We start from the raw sequence: 17,189 nt of genomic DNA on the forward strand, positions 1-17,189 counted from the left end.
CTGGAAAAAGATCTAAAAACGAAAGATCTATAAACAAAAGAAAGAAAAAAAAAACGTAAACACGAATTCGGATGGAGCCAGACAGTGTGTATTAGCAAGTCGCATTGGTTGCAGAAATCAAGAATAAGAACAAAAAAAAATGGTTTTTAACTTATTGGGTTTCGGAGTTGCGTAAGGAGTCAACCACTATATAGAGACACTCCTGTCTCAATGAAGTAATGGTTAAAAATAATGGAAGAACGCAAAACATGGAATTGTTTTTTTTTTTTTAATAAGACTTCTTTCTTTAAAAAATAAATAAAATTGTCTCGTATTAGGTCGAAGAATCCAAAATTTCAAAGCATGATTATTTGATTTATTTAGTTTTTGTCAACCTTCTAAAGTATTTGACATAGGAGTAGGACACGAGTCACTACTAACTTTTCTAAAGATTTTTTGCTTTTTATTACTTTATGATTTTATTTTATTTTTCTTATCTGATTATGTTACCCGATTCAACTAAAATATCTGTTATTAGGTTTCGTTTCGTTTTGGTTTCAATGGATCAACAGTTTATGGAAATTATTCGTGGCTATAAAAAACTAATATCAGTTTTGTCTTCCTTTCATGCAAAGCAAACAAAAACTCTTCCTCTCTTCTCCTCTGTTTCTCTTTCTCTTGAGCTGGCTCTTGTCTTGTCTACTTTCATTACAGTGACTCTGCATGCTTCAGGTCTCGTCTAATTCTTGAATTCTCTTCTTTTCTGTTCCGTAATTTACTTTCTAGGGTCTCTAGATTTGTGTCTCCTCTAACAAAAGATCCTATCTTTCGACAAATTTAATTTCATCATTGACCTTTGTCGATTCCATTCTCTCTCTATCTCTCTGTTTCTTCGAAAACCTAGAGGTTTTGAATTTAATGATTCCTTTTTATGTCAATAAATTTGCAATCAATGGGAGCTTTTTAAAATCATCGTTATATCTATAAACAAAAAAACAGTAATTACTCTTCTTAGATCTAAAACAATTAATAAATCTTTCCCTTTTTTCTCATCATAATTTTTTCGTATTTAACTCTTGTAAAAATTTGCTTAGCCGTTTCGCTTTCTCAGGCCCCAGGTGATTCGTGTCTTCTAGGTCAGCTTGTGAAACCTGAGAGAAGCCATCTTTTGTTTGCGGTTACAAACTTTGCCGCTTCAATATTTCATTGCTGTTTTCTGGGAAAACCTTTTTCTAGTTTTTTCGGCTTATTATGCCTTTTAACTTTTTGTGCATTTAACATTTATTGTTAGTGCTTTGCTTAGTGTAAAGTAGTAGTTCTCTTTGTAATATTACCATAAGGTTCAGAAGTAAATTTTTCTAAAATTGTTTTCTTGTGGGAAATTCAGACTGATTTCAGCAACATGCATGGGCTTAAAATCAGCTTCTAAGACTGAGATTTAGTGACCAGTGTGGTGGTGTCTTGTTCTCTGTTCTTGGGAGAACACAAAGGCAGTGTGGAGTCTGGTGAGTTTTCTGATTCTTGAAAAGATTTATAAATTTTCTTGCAAAATTAGTCTTTATGTTGAATTGTGTTGCAGGTAAAATATGATACATGGTTTGCCATCTATGAAGTCTATCAAATCATTGAAGTCACTTGTTAAAAGAAAAACCAATGCTCAAGAAGTGGTATAAGCGTTTTTCCTACTATATAGAATTTTCGATTATGTTCTCATTTATCCTGCCTTCTTCGGTGACTAAAGCTTTGGAACATGGTACAATTGCAGAGTAAATCCGGGTGGAAAATGAAGCCCTTTTTGGCTCTCATGTGTACAGCTCTTTTGATCTTTTGGTATAAGACCACAAATATTCAGTTTGAACAAACAGAGGTACTGTTGGAACCAATCCTATTAAGTGAGATGTGGGGATTCGATTATTAGAGAAGTAAACTTCTTTCTTACTTTGTTCAGATAGAAGAAACAGATTATCCTTTTGACATGGCTAAGGTAACGTTTTGATACTAGGAGAGTCATCATTTGTTGCGTGTTACCGGTTTAATGTAAAGTTCACTTGTGGATGGTGTTCAGGAATCTGAAGCAGTTAACGATAAATTAAAAGGCTTGCCTCGTGGAATCATACAGTCTAGATCAGATCTTGAATTAAAGCCTCTCTGGTCTAGAGGTAGTCTGAGGTCAAAGGTTAGAGGCATCAAGAATCGCGGAATATATTCTTTGAATATCTATGTAGCTTGAGGAGTTTCTGATGTTTGTTGTGATTATTTAACACAGGGTGTGGAAATGACTAACCGTAACTTGTTGGCAATACCCGTAGGACTTAAGCAAAAGGGTAACGTCGACGCTCTTGTAAAGAAGGTATTGCTATTTTTGCTCGAGTTGATACTAATCCTAGGCATTGAAGAAGAACAGAGGATTCCTCTTAACGTAAAGCTCTTGTGTCTCAGTTTCTTCCCGCGAATTTCACGATTGTTCTTTTCCATTATGATGGAAATATGGATAAATGGTGGGATCTGGAGTGGAGTTCAAAATCCATACATATAGTTGCACAAAACCAGACTAAATGGTAGTTATCTTCCTCATTCTCTATTCCCTATTGTTCTGCTTCAACTTGGGATATCGAATTGTATTGGATGATAACTAGTTTTTGGTAGAGTTTAAGCATGCATATGCATCTTTAAAGAAGGTGACATAGAAACAATGTTTTGTTTAGATGTTCAATTGTGTAACATTGGTTTATGAATGTTCCTCTCTTGGTTGTTATAGGTGGTTTGCAAAACGATTCCTCCATCCGGATGTTGTATCCATTTATGATTATATTTTTCTTTGGGACGAGGATCTTGGAGTAGAGAATTTCAATCCAGAGAGGTTTAATCTTCTTACTCTTTCTACTAGAAGGAATCATGAGTGATAGAGAACTAAGTGACACTATTTTTCTGCAGATATTTGAAGATAGTTAAATCAGTGGGACTGGAGATATCTCAACCGGCTTTGGACCACAACTCGACTGAAATACACCATAAAATCACTCTCCGTTCTAAAACAAAGAAATTTCATAGGTTAAATTTTGTTCATTAGGAACTTTTTTTGGTTTTCAATGCATTTGGTACTAATTTACATCATGATGCCTAAAAACACAGGAGAGTTTACATCAATAGAGGCCATAAAAGATGTTCTAATACTAGCTCAGATCCTCCTTGCACCGGGTAATGGTTTGGTCGGCGATGAATTAATTTCTTTGAATTGTTGGCTATATATATTGATACATTTTGTTCTGTTTTCTCTGTTTGTAGATTTGTTGAAGGAATGGCTCCGGTGTTTTCGAAAGCTGCTTGGCTTTGCACTTGGAATCTTATACAGGTAATTTTCACTTGATTACTTGTATAAGTTAGTAATCTGATCCTGAAGTAATTTATTCACTTGCTGACATATTTGTTTTGATTTCTGTAGAATGATTTGGTTCATGGATGGGGAATGGATATGAAACTTGGGTACTGCGCACAGGTTACCTTTTTTCTGTATAACTCAAGATTTTGTGGTACTAACCAAGAACTTACATTAAGCTAATGATTTCACCATTCTTGTTCCTATTTCTGATATTACGCATAGTTTGGCATTTTTAATCCAATTTTCTATCATTTACAAACCGGTATGAATGTTGTAGGGAGACCGAACGAAAAACGTAGGGATTGTGGATAGCGAGTATATCCTTCATCAAGGCATTCAAACTTTAGGTGAAAGTGTTCCTGAGAAGAAGGTATAATCTCTTAAAACCAATATAGAAAGGACATGTTTTGATGATCCGGTTGACCAAACAAATTTTTATATAACCGTTGTTCCTATGATATCCGCAGAAGACGGCTCGTGATGTTGGGACCAGGGTAAGTTGTATCGACTCAAAAACATTCTCGATTCTAATTCTTTTGGTCTTCACTAAATAAAACTCACTCCTTCGTGTTTCTTTTTTTTGTCGATATTTCAAGAGACAAGGCCATACAACTTTTGATTCAAGAACCGAGGTGAGTTAACCGATGAATTATTGTTTCTTTGATATGTATTCAATAGACGGTAAAACTTAGCATTCTAGTGTTTGTGATGAAACAAGTAGATAAGGAGACAATCGACATGGGAGCTTCAAACTTTTAAAGAACGATGGAGCAAAGCGGTAGAAGAAGACATTAAGTGGATCGATCCATCGTCATCAAGCTCGATGACAAAGAGGAAGAGTAACGGTAATAACAGAAGATTAAGGCGTGGTAGTAGTAGTAGTCACCGAGTAAAGCATAAGAGAAGTCAAGAGACATCAAGAACAACAACAACACACAAATAGCAAGAGAAGGATTATTATACACATAGATAGTGTTTTTCTTTATCTCATTAACCAATTTATATATGATTATACTACTTATCCTTAGTTAGTATATAGCTTTCTTGGAATTGATGAAAAAGGGTTCATATTAAGATTTGTAAAAGCTCATGTCCATTATGTACTTTCATCACTATAACTACTTTAAAAATCAAATAAAGAGACCCACTTTCCTAACTTATTCTTATTGGATGATTGACAAAAACAAAAACAAAAAATTCTTATTGGACCAATACAAATAAAAAGGTTTTTGAAGTAAAAAATAAAAGGCTAATTTTTATTTTTGGTAGTTTTTTTAAAAATAAAAAAATTAAGGATAATAATGACAAAATGGAATAATCAGAAAATCCTAATATGAACTACAAAAAGAGTTTTTCCTCTCTCGTATCTTTCAGAGAGAGGAAAGTTGTGTTTAATATTTTCTCCGATTGAAATCGGATTTCATCTTAGTTTGCTTTTCTTTGTTTTCTTTTGATTCCGGTATTTTGCCGGTTTAAATTTCCGACTTGTTCGGAATTTCTTCCGGTTTTATTGCCGGTTTTTTGATAAGATCTTTTGCAAGTTGCAAATCACCACTTCCAATCTTGGAAGATGTTTAATTCCGGGAGAGTTTTAGATGGATCTTTGTTCATTGGATGCTTGATTTTTCTTCCATGTGAAGGTAAATTCCTCGCTTTGCTAATAAGAGCGTAAGGGCGTCGGTTCTTCATGGGTGATAGATCAAGATGTTTGCGGTTGATTGGAGAGGAGTATGAAGAGTTGGGGTTCACGTCGTGTTTTGATGGTCCTCCAAGGATTATTCCAATCCTCATCAGCTGAAGTTTAAATCTCCGGTGGCCAAACTAAATCCAAAAAATCTCTCCCGACGAATTTTGGCAAAAGGCGTACGGTACAACCAAAGGCGGGCAGATGTAGAACTTTCATGGAGGAGCTGAATTATTTGCTGACCGGCAAAAAATTCTCCGGTGAAGAGGATTGCGTCGTGTCGGTGAAGCCGTGAAGGTGCTGTGAAACGTTGATCTACCCTGCAATTTCCACGTTGCATACACGTGTCGTCATCTTATCTATTTTAATGTTTGCAATTAGTGGGCTTTTGACCTGCAGTTGTACTCTGTTATGAAGCATATTTGGGCTTGTTAATGAAAAATCTGTTTGACGACAAAAAAAAAAAAAAAAAAAAAATCAGAAATCCTAATAAAAAAATTCCAAAGGTTAAAATATGAATTTAAATGGATAAATACAAATTGTTGTCTTTTCAGTTTTCCCCCTTCCGAAGGTCAGAATTGAAGGTTTGATCTTTGTTGTGAAATCGAGAGATAAGCTTTGGTAAACCATGGGTGGTCGTTACGATCGGAACACATTCGACGAACAAGACGAAGTCAATCCTTTTGCTGTAAGCTTTTACTCTCTGATTTCACCACTGAAAGTGAAAGAAGAAACTCCGGCGTGTTATCTCCCTTAAAGCTAGCTTCTTCGTACTGGGTTTCCTCAAATTGGTCTATTTGTATCTTATCATTCTTACTTAGGGTTTATTTTGGGGGTTGTTCCTGGTTCTGTGTTTGCTTTACCTGCCTCTCTCTTTCGCTATGTCTGTTGAGGATAATGTTGATAGTTGACGAGAATATAATCCAAATTCGTTAAAAGTTTGTTACTTTACTGCTGTTACTAAGGATTAACGTAATTGAGCACGAGTAGATCGCTTTAGAGATGTGCTCGAGTTCTTTATTTTGGCTCTTTGATGTTTTCTATTGGTATCTCTATTCAATGATTTCTTGCTATGTGCTCTTTTTTTTTATTCTGAAGACCATTTGATGCCTAATGACTGTTAATTTTTGTCTACATTCTTAGAATCCTGGGAGTGTTCCTGCTGCTTCGAATTCCAGACTATCGCCTTTGCCTCCCGAACCTGCTGGTTTTGGTTATGGTCGTACTGTTGACATTCCTCTTGACAGACCAGGGTCTGGTGCACAGGTTTGATTGACAATGGAGTAAACATTATACATTTTGTGATTAGGGGGTTATATGAATTAGTTAGAATAATTCTTGTTTGAATGTTACATTGTTGGGAATACAGGATTTGAAAAAGAAAGAGAAGGAGCTCCAAGCCAAAGAAGCTGACCTAAGACGACGAGAGCAAGTAAAACTTTAACTCAAACATCACCCTTTGGAACTCACTTTTACAGTTCCTGAAGTTTATTCATTTTGTTGAAGTGGCATCTTTTATACTTTTGTGATTAGAAAATTCCAGTTTGAAAGTAATTTGTGTACGTTTCGTTTTCTATTACTGATTTATTTTGTTTCTGTGTAGGATCTTAAACGAAAACAGGATGCTGCTGCCCGAGGTAAAACATCTACCTCTTTTCAACACCGAGGATTTGAATTTAGTGTAACCTATGATATATGTCTCTGTTTACTGATTCATAGTCTTGCTTCCATAAGTTTGCTCTTATATTACCTTTCTTTGTAGCCGGAATTGTTATCGAGGCAAAAAACTGGCCTACCTTCTTCCCCCTTATCCACCATGACATTGCAAATGAAATTCTGGTTCGTCTCCAAAGGCTACAGTATATTGCATTTGCAACATATTTGGGTACGTAAATATAGTCTTACTTGGAGAATCAGGAATTTACCCAAATACTCTTACATTCACTTCACTTATATAGGTTAAGTAAGAAAATTGTAATTTGGTAATATCTAACTCATGTGTCCATGTTCCAACAGGGTTGGTTCTCGCACTTTTCTGGAATATCATCGCCGTTACTACCGCTTGGATCAAAGGAGAAGGTCTCTTTTTGTTCTCTTACACATGTCTTGTGTTCCTTTTTAGCTGGCCAAGTCTTCTGTGATGGTCCGTCTCTGTTTATTTACAGTCTTGATTTTTTTTTTCTCTTTTTTCAGGAGTAACAATTTGGCTTCTCGCCGTTATTTACTTCATATCGGGTGTTCCAGGAGGCTATGTGTTATGGTATCGGCCTCTCTACCGTGCCTTCAGGTTCTTATTTTTCATCCCTAGACACTAATTTTGTGTAGGAAAGTGTTCGTAGTATTTTTATTTTTCCATATATCCATATTCAATGTTTCTCTTTGTGTTGAATTCCTGCAGAAGTGATAGTGCATTCAACTTTGGATGGTTTTTCTTGTTCTACATGGTGAATCCCTAGTTTTTTGCTGGTTTTAGTGGCACTGTGGCAGATCTTCTGCATAGTTTATAACAGACTTGCCTAAAATTCATCTGCTTTCTGTTTCTGGCTACAGCTCCACATACTTTTCTGCCTCTTTGCTGCAGTTGCTCCTCCTATTGTCTTCAAAGGAAAATCACTTGCGTAAGTTTCCTCACAAGCTTTAAGACATCGTCTAGGGTGTAACACAGTTAATGTTCAAGTGTCTGATGATCTTGAAATATACAGGGGCATATTACCTGCAATAGATGTGTTGAGCGCTCAGGCATTGGTCGGGGTAAGCCCTTATCCATCCCTTGATTTTTCGGCTGCAACCATAAATCTTGCCTGATAAACGTAGAGAGGCTCCTGATCATACTATCACTCATCGATAATACCTTGTTTTTTTCCTTTTTACAGATCTTCTACTTCATTGGGTTTGGGTTATTCTGTCTTGAATCAGTGGTTAGCATCTGGGTTATACAGGTCTCTTTCCTAATCAGATACAATCTCTGGATCGATATAGGTTCTGAAGCAAAACTCTTTTTAACATTTGATTGTGTGCAGCAAGTATACATGTACTTCAGAGGAAGCGGAAAAGCGGATGATATGAGACGGGATGCTGCAAGAGGAGCCATGAGAGCTGCCATATGAGGCAAATGTAAATCAATGAGTCTAGTCATCTCTTCTTAAGCCATTGCTTGTGATGTGTAATGTTTTACACTATTTTTCAGTTGTTATTTAGCTTCACTGATCGATTTTTTTTCTTGAACTTTTATTTTTATTTTCGTCAGCTGTTATTAAAAGTAGTAAAAGTAAAGCTCATGTATAAAAAATTGAATTCAATTTAGTTAAAAACTTGCAAACTATTTATCGTTTGTTGTGTTACTTGTTATATCTCCAAAATATATATCGCGAGTCTTGAACCACATACATAAACGTTTTCTAAAACACCTAATCTTTTCCACTAACTTTTTAGTGTGGCACTCACACTACTTATTTTCCCACGTGAGTTTTGTTGTTTGTCTGCAAACTATTAAGAATTTTATTAATTTTACTTTCAGTTAATGCATTATGGCATCAAATTCATAAAAAGATATGTAAGCTTTCTTTGGTTTTAGGCACGTGAAATTAGTGCGAAATGACACATGTATTAGACTATTAATTAATCAAAGAGCACTTTAAGACTGTAAGAATATTTTTTGGTCCCTTTATTAGATGACTAATCTACCCTTAAGATTTGAGTATTACTACTTTTTAGTCTTTTTTTCTTAGTGGGAACACAAGTTGGTGTCCACTTTATAGCGAACCTACTTATTTTTCATAATTAGTTATTTAATTATAAGCTTGCAGCCATCGTGCAATGTACCTGGATAAATCACAGTTATGATTTACACACTCACAAAGTAATCAAAAAGATAATTAGTCTTCATTATTGACCAATGCATACATATGAATATAGAACTAACCTATGATTAGACTGTTCTTTTTTTGTTTTGATTATAATACTTAAATTTGGATGACATAAATGAAAAAAAAATGTAAATCTAATTAGTTTTAAGAGATATTAATTTATATGTAACACCATGAAATTTATTCGTAAATTATTAAGTTATAATATTTTTCTTTTTAAAATTCTTCAGTGCCATAATGTAATCAAAACAAAAACCTTATTAAACCAAATCAAACTAGATTAATAAAGTAAAGATCTTATCTTAATCTATGGCCTTAAGGGGCGGCAAGGGGCAAAAACGTCTAGGCATTGTGTTAAACCTGTAATATTAGCGAAAAGCAAGGTTGTTTTGGAGAGCACTTGGGAATTTATATAAGAGCCGAGTCCCCTTGTGGTTTTGTAACTTGTAGCAAATCAAACATTCTTGTTTTTCAGTGAGCTCACTTCTTCTTCTTCTCTACTTTCCACAAGACTTTGACTTCGAAGAGCAGAAAATGGAAGGAAGAGGTAAAGTCAGCATGATCAACGGTGGAGATGGAACTAGAAAAGGTGGTAGAGAACACAGTAGCCGTCCGATCCCGAAGAGAGGGCAAGTCAAAGTTGGGATCTTGCTTGGTTTTGCTAATTCTTTTGCTTCCATCTTTGGCTCAACGAGAAACTTCCATGGATCCTAAACTTAATCTTCTATCTTCTCATTTCCCACAGAAATATTTTCATTCACTTTTTAGAATTTTCTGTGGTTTATTGGAGTGAGATAAGATTGGTGATCTTGTAGTGTCTAGTTTGTTGAGTTCAATTTCATTTTGTCATTTCATTTTTGTACAAATCCTATGTAGTTTCTCTTGTTAAAATATATATATTGTGATCTTTCTAGATGCTAGATTTCTTATTTACTTTATCAATTTGATCTATAATATTTAGCTTTTGGTCTCATTTGTCTTAGACTGGAATCAAATATTTATAGATGAACTAGGTTTACTTGAATGAAATAATCTAGTTTATTTTCTTAGAACCACTATCTCTAAAACGATCATACGATGAATTAATAACATTGAATTAGCATATGATCTAATGCTAAACACTTCTAAACAAAGCAGTCCACAGGCATTAGCTGTCACATAGATAAAGCTACTAAAAGAAAAGAATGTCTGATCAGCCTTAATTAATTTTGTGAATGTATCAAATAATCTCTTAATCAAATGCTTTGATGCCCCGGTATGTCGGGTTTGGTTCAAGTGGCAGCAACACCAGCAATAGCATGATCGTCACTAAAAACCCGGTTTAGTATCATGGCTAGTCTAACTCCTCCCTGAACTATTCTCTTCATCACTATTGGCAACCTTGTATTGAAATATTCTTCTGCAAAATTATTTATCGGAAATTATTAAACAAATCCTTTAGCTTTCTTATAAAATTATATATTAGACAGTCATATATCCCACACAAAAAAAGTAGTGACTATTAAAAATCATTAATCCGATTAATTAAACTTCATTTGGTCGGGTTTATTTTTAAATATTTTTGTTAGCGTACGAGAAAAAGAAGAAGCAAACAACGTACCTGATAACGTTTCACCAGACTTGACGCCTTTGTATCCCCATTTACAAGCTAACTTTATACTCTCTGAAGCATACCTGCGTATACAATTAAAATTAGTTCAATATTTTATATAATGTTATTCGAAATTGGATATTTTCTCCACCCAAACAAAACCTACTTAAGAATCTATAATTATGATGTTAATATTTTAGTTTTCAGTTGTAAACTTAATAAGATTCTGATCATGAATACACTACATATATCGAAACACAAAAGGTTCGAGTCTAATTATGTTTCATAAGAAATCTCACATCGGAAATAAGATGTGATATAAGGTAATATATATGGTACATTAGTCAACCCACTAATCATGGTAAACTACTATTAATTGACTTTGAATTGGAAGTTAGTGAAACTTAATCCTATCCAACTCCAAATAAATTAAAAGTTTAAAACCTATTATTTTATTTTCAGTATCTTTGTAAGATTTTTGGACCAGAAAAAGTATCAAAATTTGTAGCTAGCTTCAAACGAGCGTCAAGCCAATCTTAAACCAAGTAATTTAAAACTTACTTGTGTGGACAAGCGATAAGATCGTTGCATTCTGTCCACGAAGATAGATCGTCGTGCCATAATCCCTAATATATGATAACCATTATAAAGATTCTTAAAATTATAGTAAAATATGAATAAATTAGTGTCTATTACATTGGTGATGTTCTTCTCAAGATCCTCTTGGAGAAGATCCAAGTTCTTGTCGTAGTTTTCTTTTAGAGCCGTGAGAATGATCTCTCTATCCCATACCTACATATTTTGTTTCCTTCGTTAATTTTTTTTTTGTTTTCATGATGAAATTTAAAGTTGAAAGAGACAAAAGAAGAAGCTTACATGATGTAGATTGGATTTGTGTTTGTACCAACGTAAATCTATCGTGTTTCCTCCTTCATCACTTGTGAATCCCACATGCATCGGCTTTTTAAGGAAAAAAAAAAAAACCATGTTAATTAAATATTTAACATGGAAATAGAGCTATATGTGTGGAGGTGTGAAATGAATCGATGATGAGTAATAAACCTGATGAATATCTCCCATGAAATGAGACAAGAACAAAAGGGCTTCGGTCATGTTATCTATGTGATTGAACAAGGATATATTATAATTTTAAAAACTTAAGTTATGCATCAAAATACAAAATACGCAGTTACACTTTGGATATCATCATTATATGAAATAAATGAAAATGATGACATACATCTACGATCAGATGTTCCTTCACCGTAATGCTGAAGCTGAGACGTGAAATTCTGGATTGCTCCATCCACACACATATCCTTCAATCCATGTTGATCATGACAATCCCCTGTTTTTAATCCGGTTTGGTATTTGTAATTGATTTTTTGGTTAACTCCGGTTCAAGATAATTAGAAAACGGATTAAGGTTATCTGAAAATGTCTCGGTTGTGACTTACTAGAGTATTCGTAAGAGCAGGCTTGGTCGGGAGTGTCGATGTAATGGAGATGGCTGGTCCAACGATACTTGTACCAATGTCGGATCTGGTCAGGCCACACACACAATGCTGATAAATCTCCTTTCACGTAATCCGGTAACAGATTCTCTACTACATGTGCTGGTCCGGCTTCTAAAAGATTCTGGTCACACCACAAAAACACACACATACGAACTTTTGTTATGAATCTTATAACGGTCAAATGACTCAGATCTCTACCAAAAAAACTTGGAATTTGATATGCCATTAGACATGTTTGTATTCATGATCATCTACATGAGATGTTAGGCATGGTAACGTATAGCAATTTAAAAGTCAATCCTAATTAAAAATTTGTAGGTATATCTCACTAATACATATATAAGACAAGAATAACCAAAATAGTTGCTTCAAACAATAGATCATTAACTTAATTACCTGAGCAATTCTACAAGTAAGAATATGACCTTCTTTGCTCCAGCTTCGGACAGAAGAAACCGAACACAAAATCAGTATACCTAATACAAGAATCAACCTCGTGGATGATCTAAAAGCCGATGCCATATCTTCAAAGTTTGAAACTTATATAATGATAAACTCTTTTGTATAAAAATGTCTTCTCTTGTCTATAACAACCTCATCGAATTTGAAAAGAAAACACACAGAGAGATTATAAATAGAGAGACAAGAATGGACTTACAAGTTAGGTTAACCGGAAGCAACATATATGATGTTGAGTTTGTGTGCAAGCAAGACATTGCGAGTCTCATACGTTCCTCATAAAAGTTGACAAAAAGAACACGAGTATAAACATAAGATGAAAGAGTCGTCAATTTATTAGTTAAAGCACATTCCTTATACTCTTATAGTATGTAACAGCATCATCCATGTGTCATGTGTGGCATATCTTACAATAATTTAATTAACGCCTAATCTTGTCAAACATTTGCATCTTCTTAACTTGTTATTTTCTTTGTTCTTGCTTGTTTCACAAAATAAATCAAACCAAACCGCAATTTAAGTCCTAACCAATTTTGTTTTAATGAATAACCAAATTTCAATTCGGTTCGAACTTTTAAACGGAAAACCAAACCGGCCGGCAAATAACGACGGAGGACTTGGGTATATTTCTTGGTCGCAAAGAGGACTCGGCTGATTTTGAACCGGTCAATGATGAACAGATTCTGGTCAAAAAAACAATTCTTTTAATCAAACAAATCTATACCATTGATGAATCGTACAATAACAAACAACTCGGTGAAGTTCTCTACCTGAATCGTCTTCTTCGATAATCTCCCTCTTGTTTCAATCAAGGTTTGCCTTCTGATTCTCTCTACTTCTTCTTCTTGTTCATCTCTTAAGTTCAGTATCACAAAAAGTTTCGATTTTGATGATCCTGAAGAGCTTGAAAGTAATGGGTTTTCGGCGTATAGTTACTCCTTTTAGCCCCATTTTGCTGTGTCTTAGTTAAATTTGGAATCTTTTAGCTCGTTCGTCAATGATTTGATTCTGGGGTTTCTAGAGTATAAGATCTGTGACTTAGACAAAGAAAGTATGTCAAAGTAGTGAGGTTACTATTTAAGTACTGGGAATTTCTGAATTAGTATCTATATCTCAGGAATCATGATGTTTTAGTTCTATTCAGTCTAGAAACACTTCATAATTGTGCTAGCTGCTACATCTGATTGGAATTCACAACCATTGTTAGTTTTTTGGGAATCGTGATGATCAGTGTGTACTTAACTTGTTTCATTTTATGCAGAATGATTGACTTATCTACTTTATCTCCTGCGGAGATCACGGTGATGGGATCCGTGTTCTGTGTTTTGCTCTCGATGCACTTCACTATGCAGCTTGTATCCCAGCATCTGTTTTACTGGAAGAAACCTAATGAACAGAGAGCCATTCTTATTATTGTGCTTATGGCTCCTGTTTACGCTATCAACTCTTTTGTGGGCTTGTTAGATGCTAAAGGAAGCAAACCTTTCTTCATGTTTCTAGACGCCGTTAAGGAATGCTATGAGGCACTTGTAGGTTCCTTCTAGATTCTGTCATGTCTCATTTTCCCTACATTAACTCTCTCTCTCTGTGTGGATATTTCTTGATTTGTTGTATTTGCCTCTGTTTGTTTCAGGTCATTGCTAAATTCTTGGCTTTGATGTATAGTTATGTAAACATATCGATGAGTGCACGGATTATCCCAGATGAATTCAAAGGGCGAGAAATCCACCATTCGTTTCCAATGACTCTTTTCGTGCCCCGTACCACACATCTGGATTACCTCACACTGAAACAGCTCAAGCAATGGACATGGCAGTTTTGTATTATCCGCCCAGTGTGTTCCATCTTGATGATAACATTACAGATCCTTGGGATTTATCCAGTTTGGTTGAGCTGGATCTTCACTGCTATTCTCAATGTTTCGGTTTCCCTGGCGTTGTATTCTTTGGTGAAATTCTACCATGTTTTTGCTAAAGAGTTGGAGCCTCATAAGCCTCTTACAAAGTTCATGTGCGTCAAAGGGATAGTGTTCTTCTGCTTTTGGCAGGTAAATACTTAATTTCCAACTTTTTCTTTGCCTGCCAAATGCCAAAATCACAAGTTCTCTGCCTACTAGTTTCTTCAATCAACTAACTGAGTTTGATGAGGAAACATTCAAATTTTTCTTCAATCTGCTGTTTAGACAATGGAAAGATACATATAGTCTCTAGAATGTCATAAGATGTTTTAGGGGTTCCCGCCTTATAATATTTCACCGCCACGAATTAGACCATTAAGGTTTGCAGGACTACTTTAACAAGGAATTGTAGCTTTGCCAGCTCAACAACAGACCGTAGGCTATTTAGTTGAGAGCTGAAGGTTTAAAGGGGAACTCTTTTGTCTAGGATTTTTGTAATGTGCATATGGTCTGAGCGTTGAGATTTTTCTCCTTAATCTAAGTCTTTCGATTGTGTAGCGAACGAAAACCGTTTAGAGCTTGTTGGTTGGTACTTGAGACACAAAAAAGTCTCATCTCAATAGATTTTAGGATCACTGCTACATTGGGTCAAGTTTAAAGCATTCATGTCTAATTTTTCGCCTTGTTCCATTCTTAAACCTTGGGAATTATGTGTTGCACAGGGAATAGTCCTGAAGATATTGGTGGGATTGGGATTAATTAAGTCGCATCATTTCTGGTTGGAGGTGGATCAGCTTGAAGAAGCTCTGCAAAATGTGCTTGTATGTCTTGAGATGATCGTCTTCTCCATCATTCAACAGTACGCTTTTCACGTTGCTCCTTACAGTGGAGAAACTGAAGCTAAGATGAGATTCAACAAGAGAGATTGATTCTGAGAGTGCAGACTCTTTCCAAATTTAGACCAGAGAAGATCTTATCTTCTTCTTTTTTTGGTTAATGTGAATGTTAATGTTGTTATGTTACCACTACCATCGTGATTGATAATGTACCTTTGTTTATTTGTTTTCCTATTTTAGGAAAGAAAGAGCATTATAAAGTAGATTGAATTATAGTGTTCCCATTAACTAATATCTTTGGCTTTACGCAGAGGAGAAAATATCTATTCAATGACTTTTAATTACATTGTTAACGAAGAAGAAATATCACTAGGTGCACCAACCAATTCCACCCTTATCCAATCAATAATACAAAGCAGAGATTTTGTTTATCCGTGACTTTCTACTTTTGTTAACTTGTTATTGTCGTGTATTGAAAGACAACCAAAAAAATTATGAAGAAAATGATTTTAATAAGAAAGACCATGACGAGCCACTTCGTTGTCCAGTTTCATCGACGCGAACCTCTCGTCGTTGCATTTTTTTATAAACGCTTCTACTTTCCGGTTAAGCTCATCCCTACTCCGTGACACTTTCACCTTCTTCACCTTCACTAGCGGCGGAGGTGGCGGCGGCAGAGACTGGTAACAGTTAGTTCTGTCACTAAACGTCTCCGATTTCTTCAAAACACCTGATTGTTTTGTCTCTTCGCCAAGTCCGAACGTGTCGGGTCTCTTGTAATAACTGGTCAACGGAAGCGTTGACTTGTTGCCTTCCATAATCATCTTCCACGTATTCTCTAACGTCTCGTTACGTTTCGGTTTCGCAACTCTCAACGCTCTCATAGAATTCCTTTCTGAAAAATTACGAAATTAACCTTTTAACAAATAGTGTTTTTAGATTTTTATAAAATATCTAAATTCGGATGACGTCACCTTAGTGATTAAATATCTAAATTAAATTACCTGCTGGTGTAGTCTTAACCACCGGTTTCTTTTGGCCGATCCTAGCCGTAACAAGAGGCTTCTCCACCGGAGGTTGATTTTCCGATTTGCTCACCACAATTATACACTTCTTCTCCTCCTCCTCTACCGTCGCCGGCCTCTCCTTCTCTTCATACACAACCTCCGGCTCCTTAACGATCTGCAAAACTTTGCCGATGAAACCAAAATCCGCATCTTTCGTCTCCGTTCGTCGCCTTAGAGGAGCTTCTTGGACGATCTGCTGATGATCAGTCTGAAACTTATTGTCGCCACTGTAAGAAGCCTCATAGTCTTTGCCGTCGACGTGGCTGGAGACAGTAGTAATCCGGTAGGAAACTCCGACAACGATGATGATGACGTTAGTGATGACGTAAAGATACGGCGGTTTCAGCCACGTGAGGAAAGAGCTCAAAATAATCGGATTTTGTGAGAAATCCATAGCCACAGGAACAATAACCTTTAGATGCATAGCCGTGGCTACGACGCCAGTAGAGATTAGCACCGCTTTCATCCACGACGCCATTTTCTCGACTATATCACTGTTACTCTCTCTATCTCTTGATATTTATCTGAGTGTGATATTGTTGTGACGCTCTTAAGTCTTAGCTCTGACTCTATTATTCTTTCTTTCGGTTTATATAGAAAGCTATGAGAGGGGACAATGAGATAGCTGATACATACCGTTGGATCTAAGAATAGAGACATGAACGGTCAGGATTGTTTTGGGGCAGTAGATGCATCCTCTTGTATAAACAAAACAAGAGTAGAGAATAAACCCTTTTTTTTGTTGTTGTTTATGTCTTATTGAATATTGACACGTACTCTAAGCTTCACGTGTCCACACTTATGTCTCTTAATTTTATCCCATAATTGTCTTATTATCTTATATACGTCAAATAATAATTCTCTTATTAGTCAACCTAGTATGGCCATTCGTTATAATTCCTTATTTTTGTTTC

The 17,189-nt window shown here is 35.5% G+C and overlaps 5 protein-coding genes and 2 non-coding genes across 17 annotated transcripts; 5 read left to right on the plus strand and 2 right to left on the minus strand.

Moving 5' to 3' along the window:
• Positions 1 to 505: 505 nt before the first annotated feature.
• Positions 506 to 4,517, plus strand: AT1G11170 (lysine ketoglutarate reductase trans-splicing-like protein (DUF707)). Of its 9 annotated transcripts, none has more exons than NM_100989.5 (17): positions 506 to 711; positions 1,367 to 1,484; positions 1,559 to 1,646; positions 1,745 to 1,846; positions 1,928 to 1,963; positions 2,045 to 2,155; positions 2,246 to 2,329; positions 2,419 to 2,537; positions 2,738 to 2,839; positions 2,914 to 3,030; positions 3,112 to 3,177; positions 3,265 to 3,331; positions 3,422 to 3,475; positions 3,636 to 3,728; positions 3,826 to 3,852; positions 3,955 to 3,990; positions 4,080 to 4,517. In NM_100989.5, exons 3-17 carry the CDS (start codon positions 1,566 to 1,568, stop codon positions 4,299 to 4,301), a joined length of 1,317 nt encoding a protein of 438 aa, NP_172583.2. In that variant the 5' UTR covers positions 506 to 711; positions 1,367 to 1,484; positions 1,559 to 1,565; the 3' UTR covers positions 4,302 to 4,517. The 9 variants fall into 9 exon arrangements, with proteins under 9 accessions (NP_172583.2, NP_001321494.1, NP_001321488.1 ...); NM_001331967.1 differs by lacking the exon at positions 506 to 711 and adding an exon at positions 771 to 885; NM_001331968.1 differs by lacking the exon at positions 506 to 711 and adding an exon at positions 969 to 1,156.
• Positions 4,518 to 4,699: 182 nt separating this feature from the next.
• Positions 4,700 to 5,497, plus strand: AT1G11175. Its single transcript, NR_143555.1, has one exon. It is a non-coding gene; the product is annotated as an other RNA (non-coding RNA).
• A 118-nt stretch (positions 5,498 to 5,615) lies between these two features.
• On the plus strand, positions 5,616 to 8,399 carry SCAMP2 (Secretory carrier membrane protein (SCAMP) family protein). 3 transcript variants are annotated; one of them, NM_100990.4, is made up of 12 exons: positions 5,616 to 5,730; positions 6,186 to 6,308; positions 6,412 to 6,474; positions 6,646 to 6,679; positions 6,805 to 6,927; positions 7,059 to 7,121; positions 7,236 to 7,329; positions 7,441 to 7,486; positions 7,593 to 7,660; positions 7,745 to 7,793; positions 7,916 to 7,981; positions 8,063 to 8,399. In NM_100990.4, the coding sequence occupies exons 1-12, from the start codon at positions 5,671 to 5,673 to the stop codon at positions 8,147 to 8,149; spliced, it is 876 nt and encodes a 291-aa protein (NP_172584.1). In that variant the 5' UTR covers positions 5,616 to 5,670; the 3' UTR covers positions 8,150 to 8,399. The 3 variants fall into 3 exon arrangements, with proteins under 3 accessions (NP_172584.1, NP_001320599.1, NP_001318980.1); NM_001331972.1 differs by having other exon boundaries at positions 7,916 to 7,960; positions 8,063 to 8,342; NM_001331971.1 differs by having other exon boundaries at positions 5,625 to 5,730; positions 6,373 to 6,474; positions 7,916 to 7,960.
• A 952-nt stretch (positions 8,400 to 9,351) lies between these two features.
• Positions 9,352 to 9,877, plus strand: AT1G11185. Its single transcript, NR_143556.1, has one exon. It is a non-coding gene; the product is annotated as an other RNA (non-coding RNA).
• A 30-nt stretch (positions 9,878 to 9,907) lies between these two features.
• Positions 9,908 to 12,622, minus strand: BFN1 (bifunctional nuclease i). Its single transcript, NM_100991.2, has 9 exons — positions 12,413 to 12,622; positions 11,957 to 12,137; positions 11,740 to 11,847; positions 11,562 to 11,617; positions 11,376 to 11,459; positions 11,196 to 11,291; positions 11,061 to 11,125; positions 10,509 to 10,582; positions 9,908 to 10,307 (listed from the first exon to the last, which is right to left on the minus strand). The coding sequence occupies exons 1-9, from the start codon at positions 12,536 to 12,538 to the stop codon at positions 10,180 to 10,182; spliced, it is 918 nt and encodes a 305-aa protein (NP_172585.1). The 5' UTR covers positions 12,539 to 12,622; the 3' UTR covers positions 9,908 to 10,179.
• A 432-nt stretch (positions 12,623 to 13,054) lies between these two features.
• On the plus strand, positions 13,055 to 15,500 carry AT1G11200 (organic solute transporter ostalpha protein (DUF300)). The gene is made up of 4 exons (NM_100992.4): positions 13,055 to 13,288; positions 13,737 to 14,004; positions 14,109 to 14,522; positions 15,095 to 15,500. The coding sequence occupies exons 2-4, from the start codon at positions 13,738 to 13,740 to the stop codon at positions 15,299 to 15,301; spliced, it is 888 nt and encodes a 295-aa protein (NP_563884.1). The 5' UTR covers positions 13,055 to 13,288; position 13,737; the 3' UTR covers positions 15,302 to 15,500.
• A 9-nt stretch (positions 15,501 to 15,509) lies between these two features.
• Positions 15,510 to 16,840, minus strand: AT1G11210 (cotton fiber protein, putative (DUF761)). Its single transcript, NM_100993.3, has 2 exons — positions 16,213 to 16,840; positions 15,510 to 16,103 (listed from the first exon to the last, which is right to left on the minus strand). The coding sequence occupies exons 1-2, from the start codon at positions 16,751 to 16,753 to the stop codon at positions 15,718 to 15,720; spliced, it is 927 nt and encodes a 308-aa protein (NP_563885.1). The 5' UTR covers positions 16,754 to 16,840; the 3' UTR covers positions 15,510 to 15,717.
• Between the last annotated feature and the right edge of the window lie 349 nt (positions 16,841 to 17,189).

The sequence above is a fragment of the Arabidopsis thaliana genome (assembly GCF_000001735.4).
Source record: "Arabidopsis thaliana chromosome 1 sequence".
Classification (NCBI taxonomy): domain Eukaryota; kingdom Viridiplantae; phylum Streptophyta; class Magnoliopsida; order Brassicales; family Brassicaceae; genus Arabidopsis; species Arabidopsis thaliana.

Excerpts from the sequence above, each read along its gene's own strand:
- SCAMP2 (NM_001331971.1), top strand. The coding sequence starts at position 5,671 with ATGGGTGGTCGTTACGATCGGAACACATTCGACGAACAAGACGAAGTC. Across the intron at positions 6,475-6,645 it reads ACCTAAGACGACGAGAGCAA|GATCTTAAACGAAAACAGGA; the intron begins GTAAAACTTTAA and ends GTTTCTGTGTAG. Across the intron at positions 7,794-7,915 it reads GCGCTCAGGCATTGGTCGGG|ATCTTCTACTTCATTGGGTT; the intron begins GTAAGCCCTTAT and ends TCCTTTTTACAG.
- BFN1 (NM_100991.2), bottom strand. The coding sequence starts at position 12,538 with ATGGCATCGGCTTTTAGATCATCCACGAGGTTGATTCTTGTATTAGGT. Across the intron at positions 12,138-12,412 it reads TTACTTGTAGAATTGCTCAG|AATCTTTTAGAAGCCGGACC; the intron begins GTAATTAAGTTA and ends TGGTGTGACCAG. Across the intron at positions 10,308-10,508 it reads GTCTGGTGAAACGTTATCAG|AAGAATATTTCAATACAAGG; the intron begins GTACGTTGTTTG and ends ATAATTTTGCAG.
- AT1G11210 (NM_100993.3), bottom strand. The coding sequence starts at position 16,753 with ATGGCGTCGTGGATGAAAGCGGTGCTAATCTCTACTGGCGTCGTAGCC. Across the intron at positions 16,104-16,212 it reads GGTTAAGACTACACCAGCAG|AAAGGAATTCTATGAGAGCG; the intron begins GTAATTTAATTT and ends GTAATTTTTCAG.
- AT1G11200 (NM_100992.4), top strand. The coding sequence starts at position 13,738 with ATGATTGACTTATCTACTTTATCTCCTGCGGAGATCACGGTGATGGGA. Across the intron at positions 14,005-14,108 it reads AGGAATGCTATGAGGCACTT|GTCATTGCTAAATTCTTGGC; the intron begins GTAGGTTCCTTC and ends TGTTTGTTTCAG. Across the intron at positions 14,523-15,094 it reads TGTTCTTCTGCTTTTGGCAG|GGAATAGTCCTGAAGATATT; the intron begins GTAAATACTTAA and ends TGTGTTGCACAG.
- AT1G11170 (NM_100989.5), top strand. The coding sequence starts at position 1,566 with ATGATACATGGTTTGCCATCTATGAAGTCTATCAAATCATTGAAGTCA. Across the intron at positions 2,538-2,737 it reads GCACAAAACCAGACTAAATG|GTGGTTTGCAAAACGATTCC; the intron begins GTAGTTATCTTC and ends TGGTTGTTATAG. Across the intron at positions 3,729-3,825 it reads AAAGTGTTCCTGAGAAGAAG|AAGACGGCTCGTGATGTTGG; the intron begins GTATAATCTCTT and ends TGATATCCGCAG.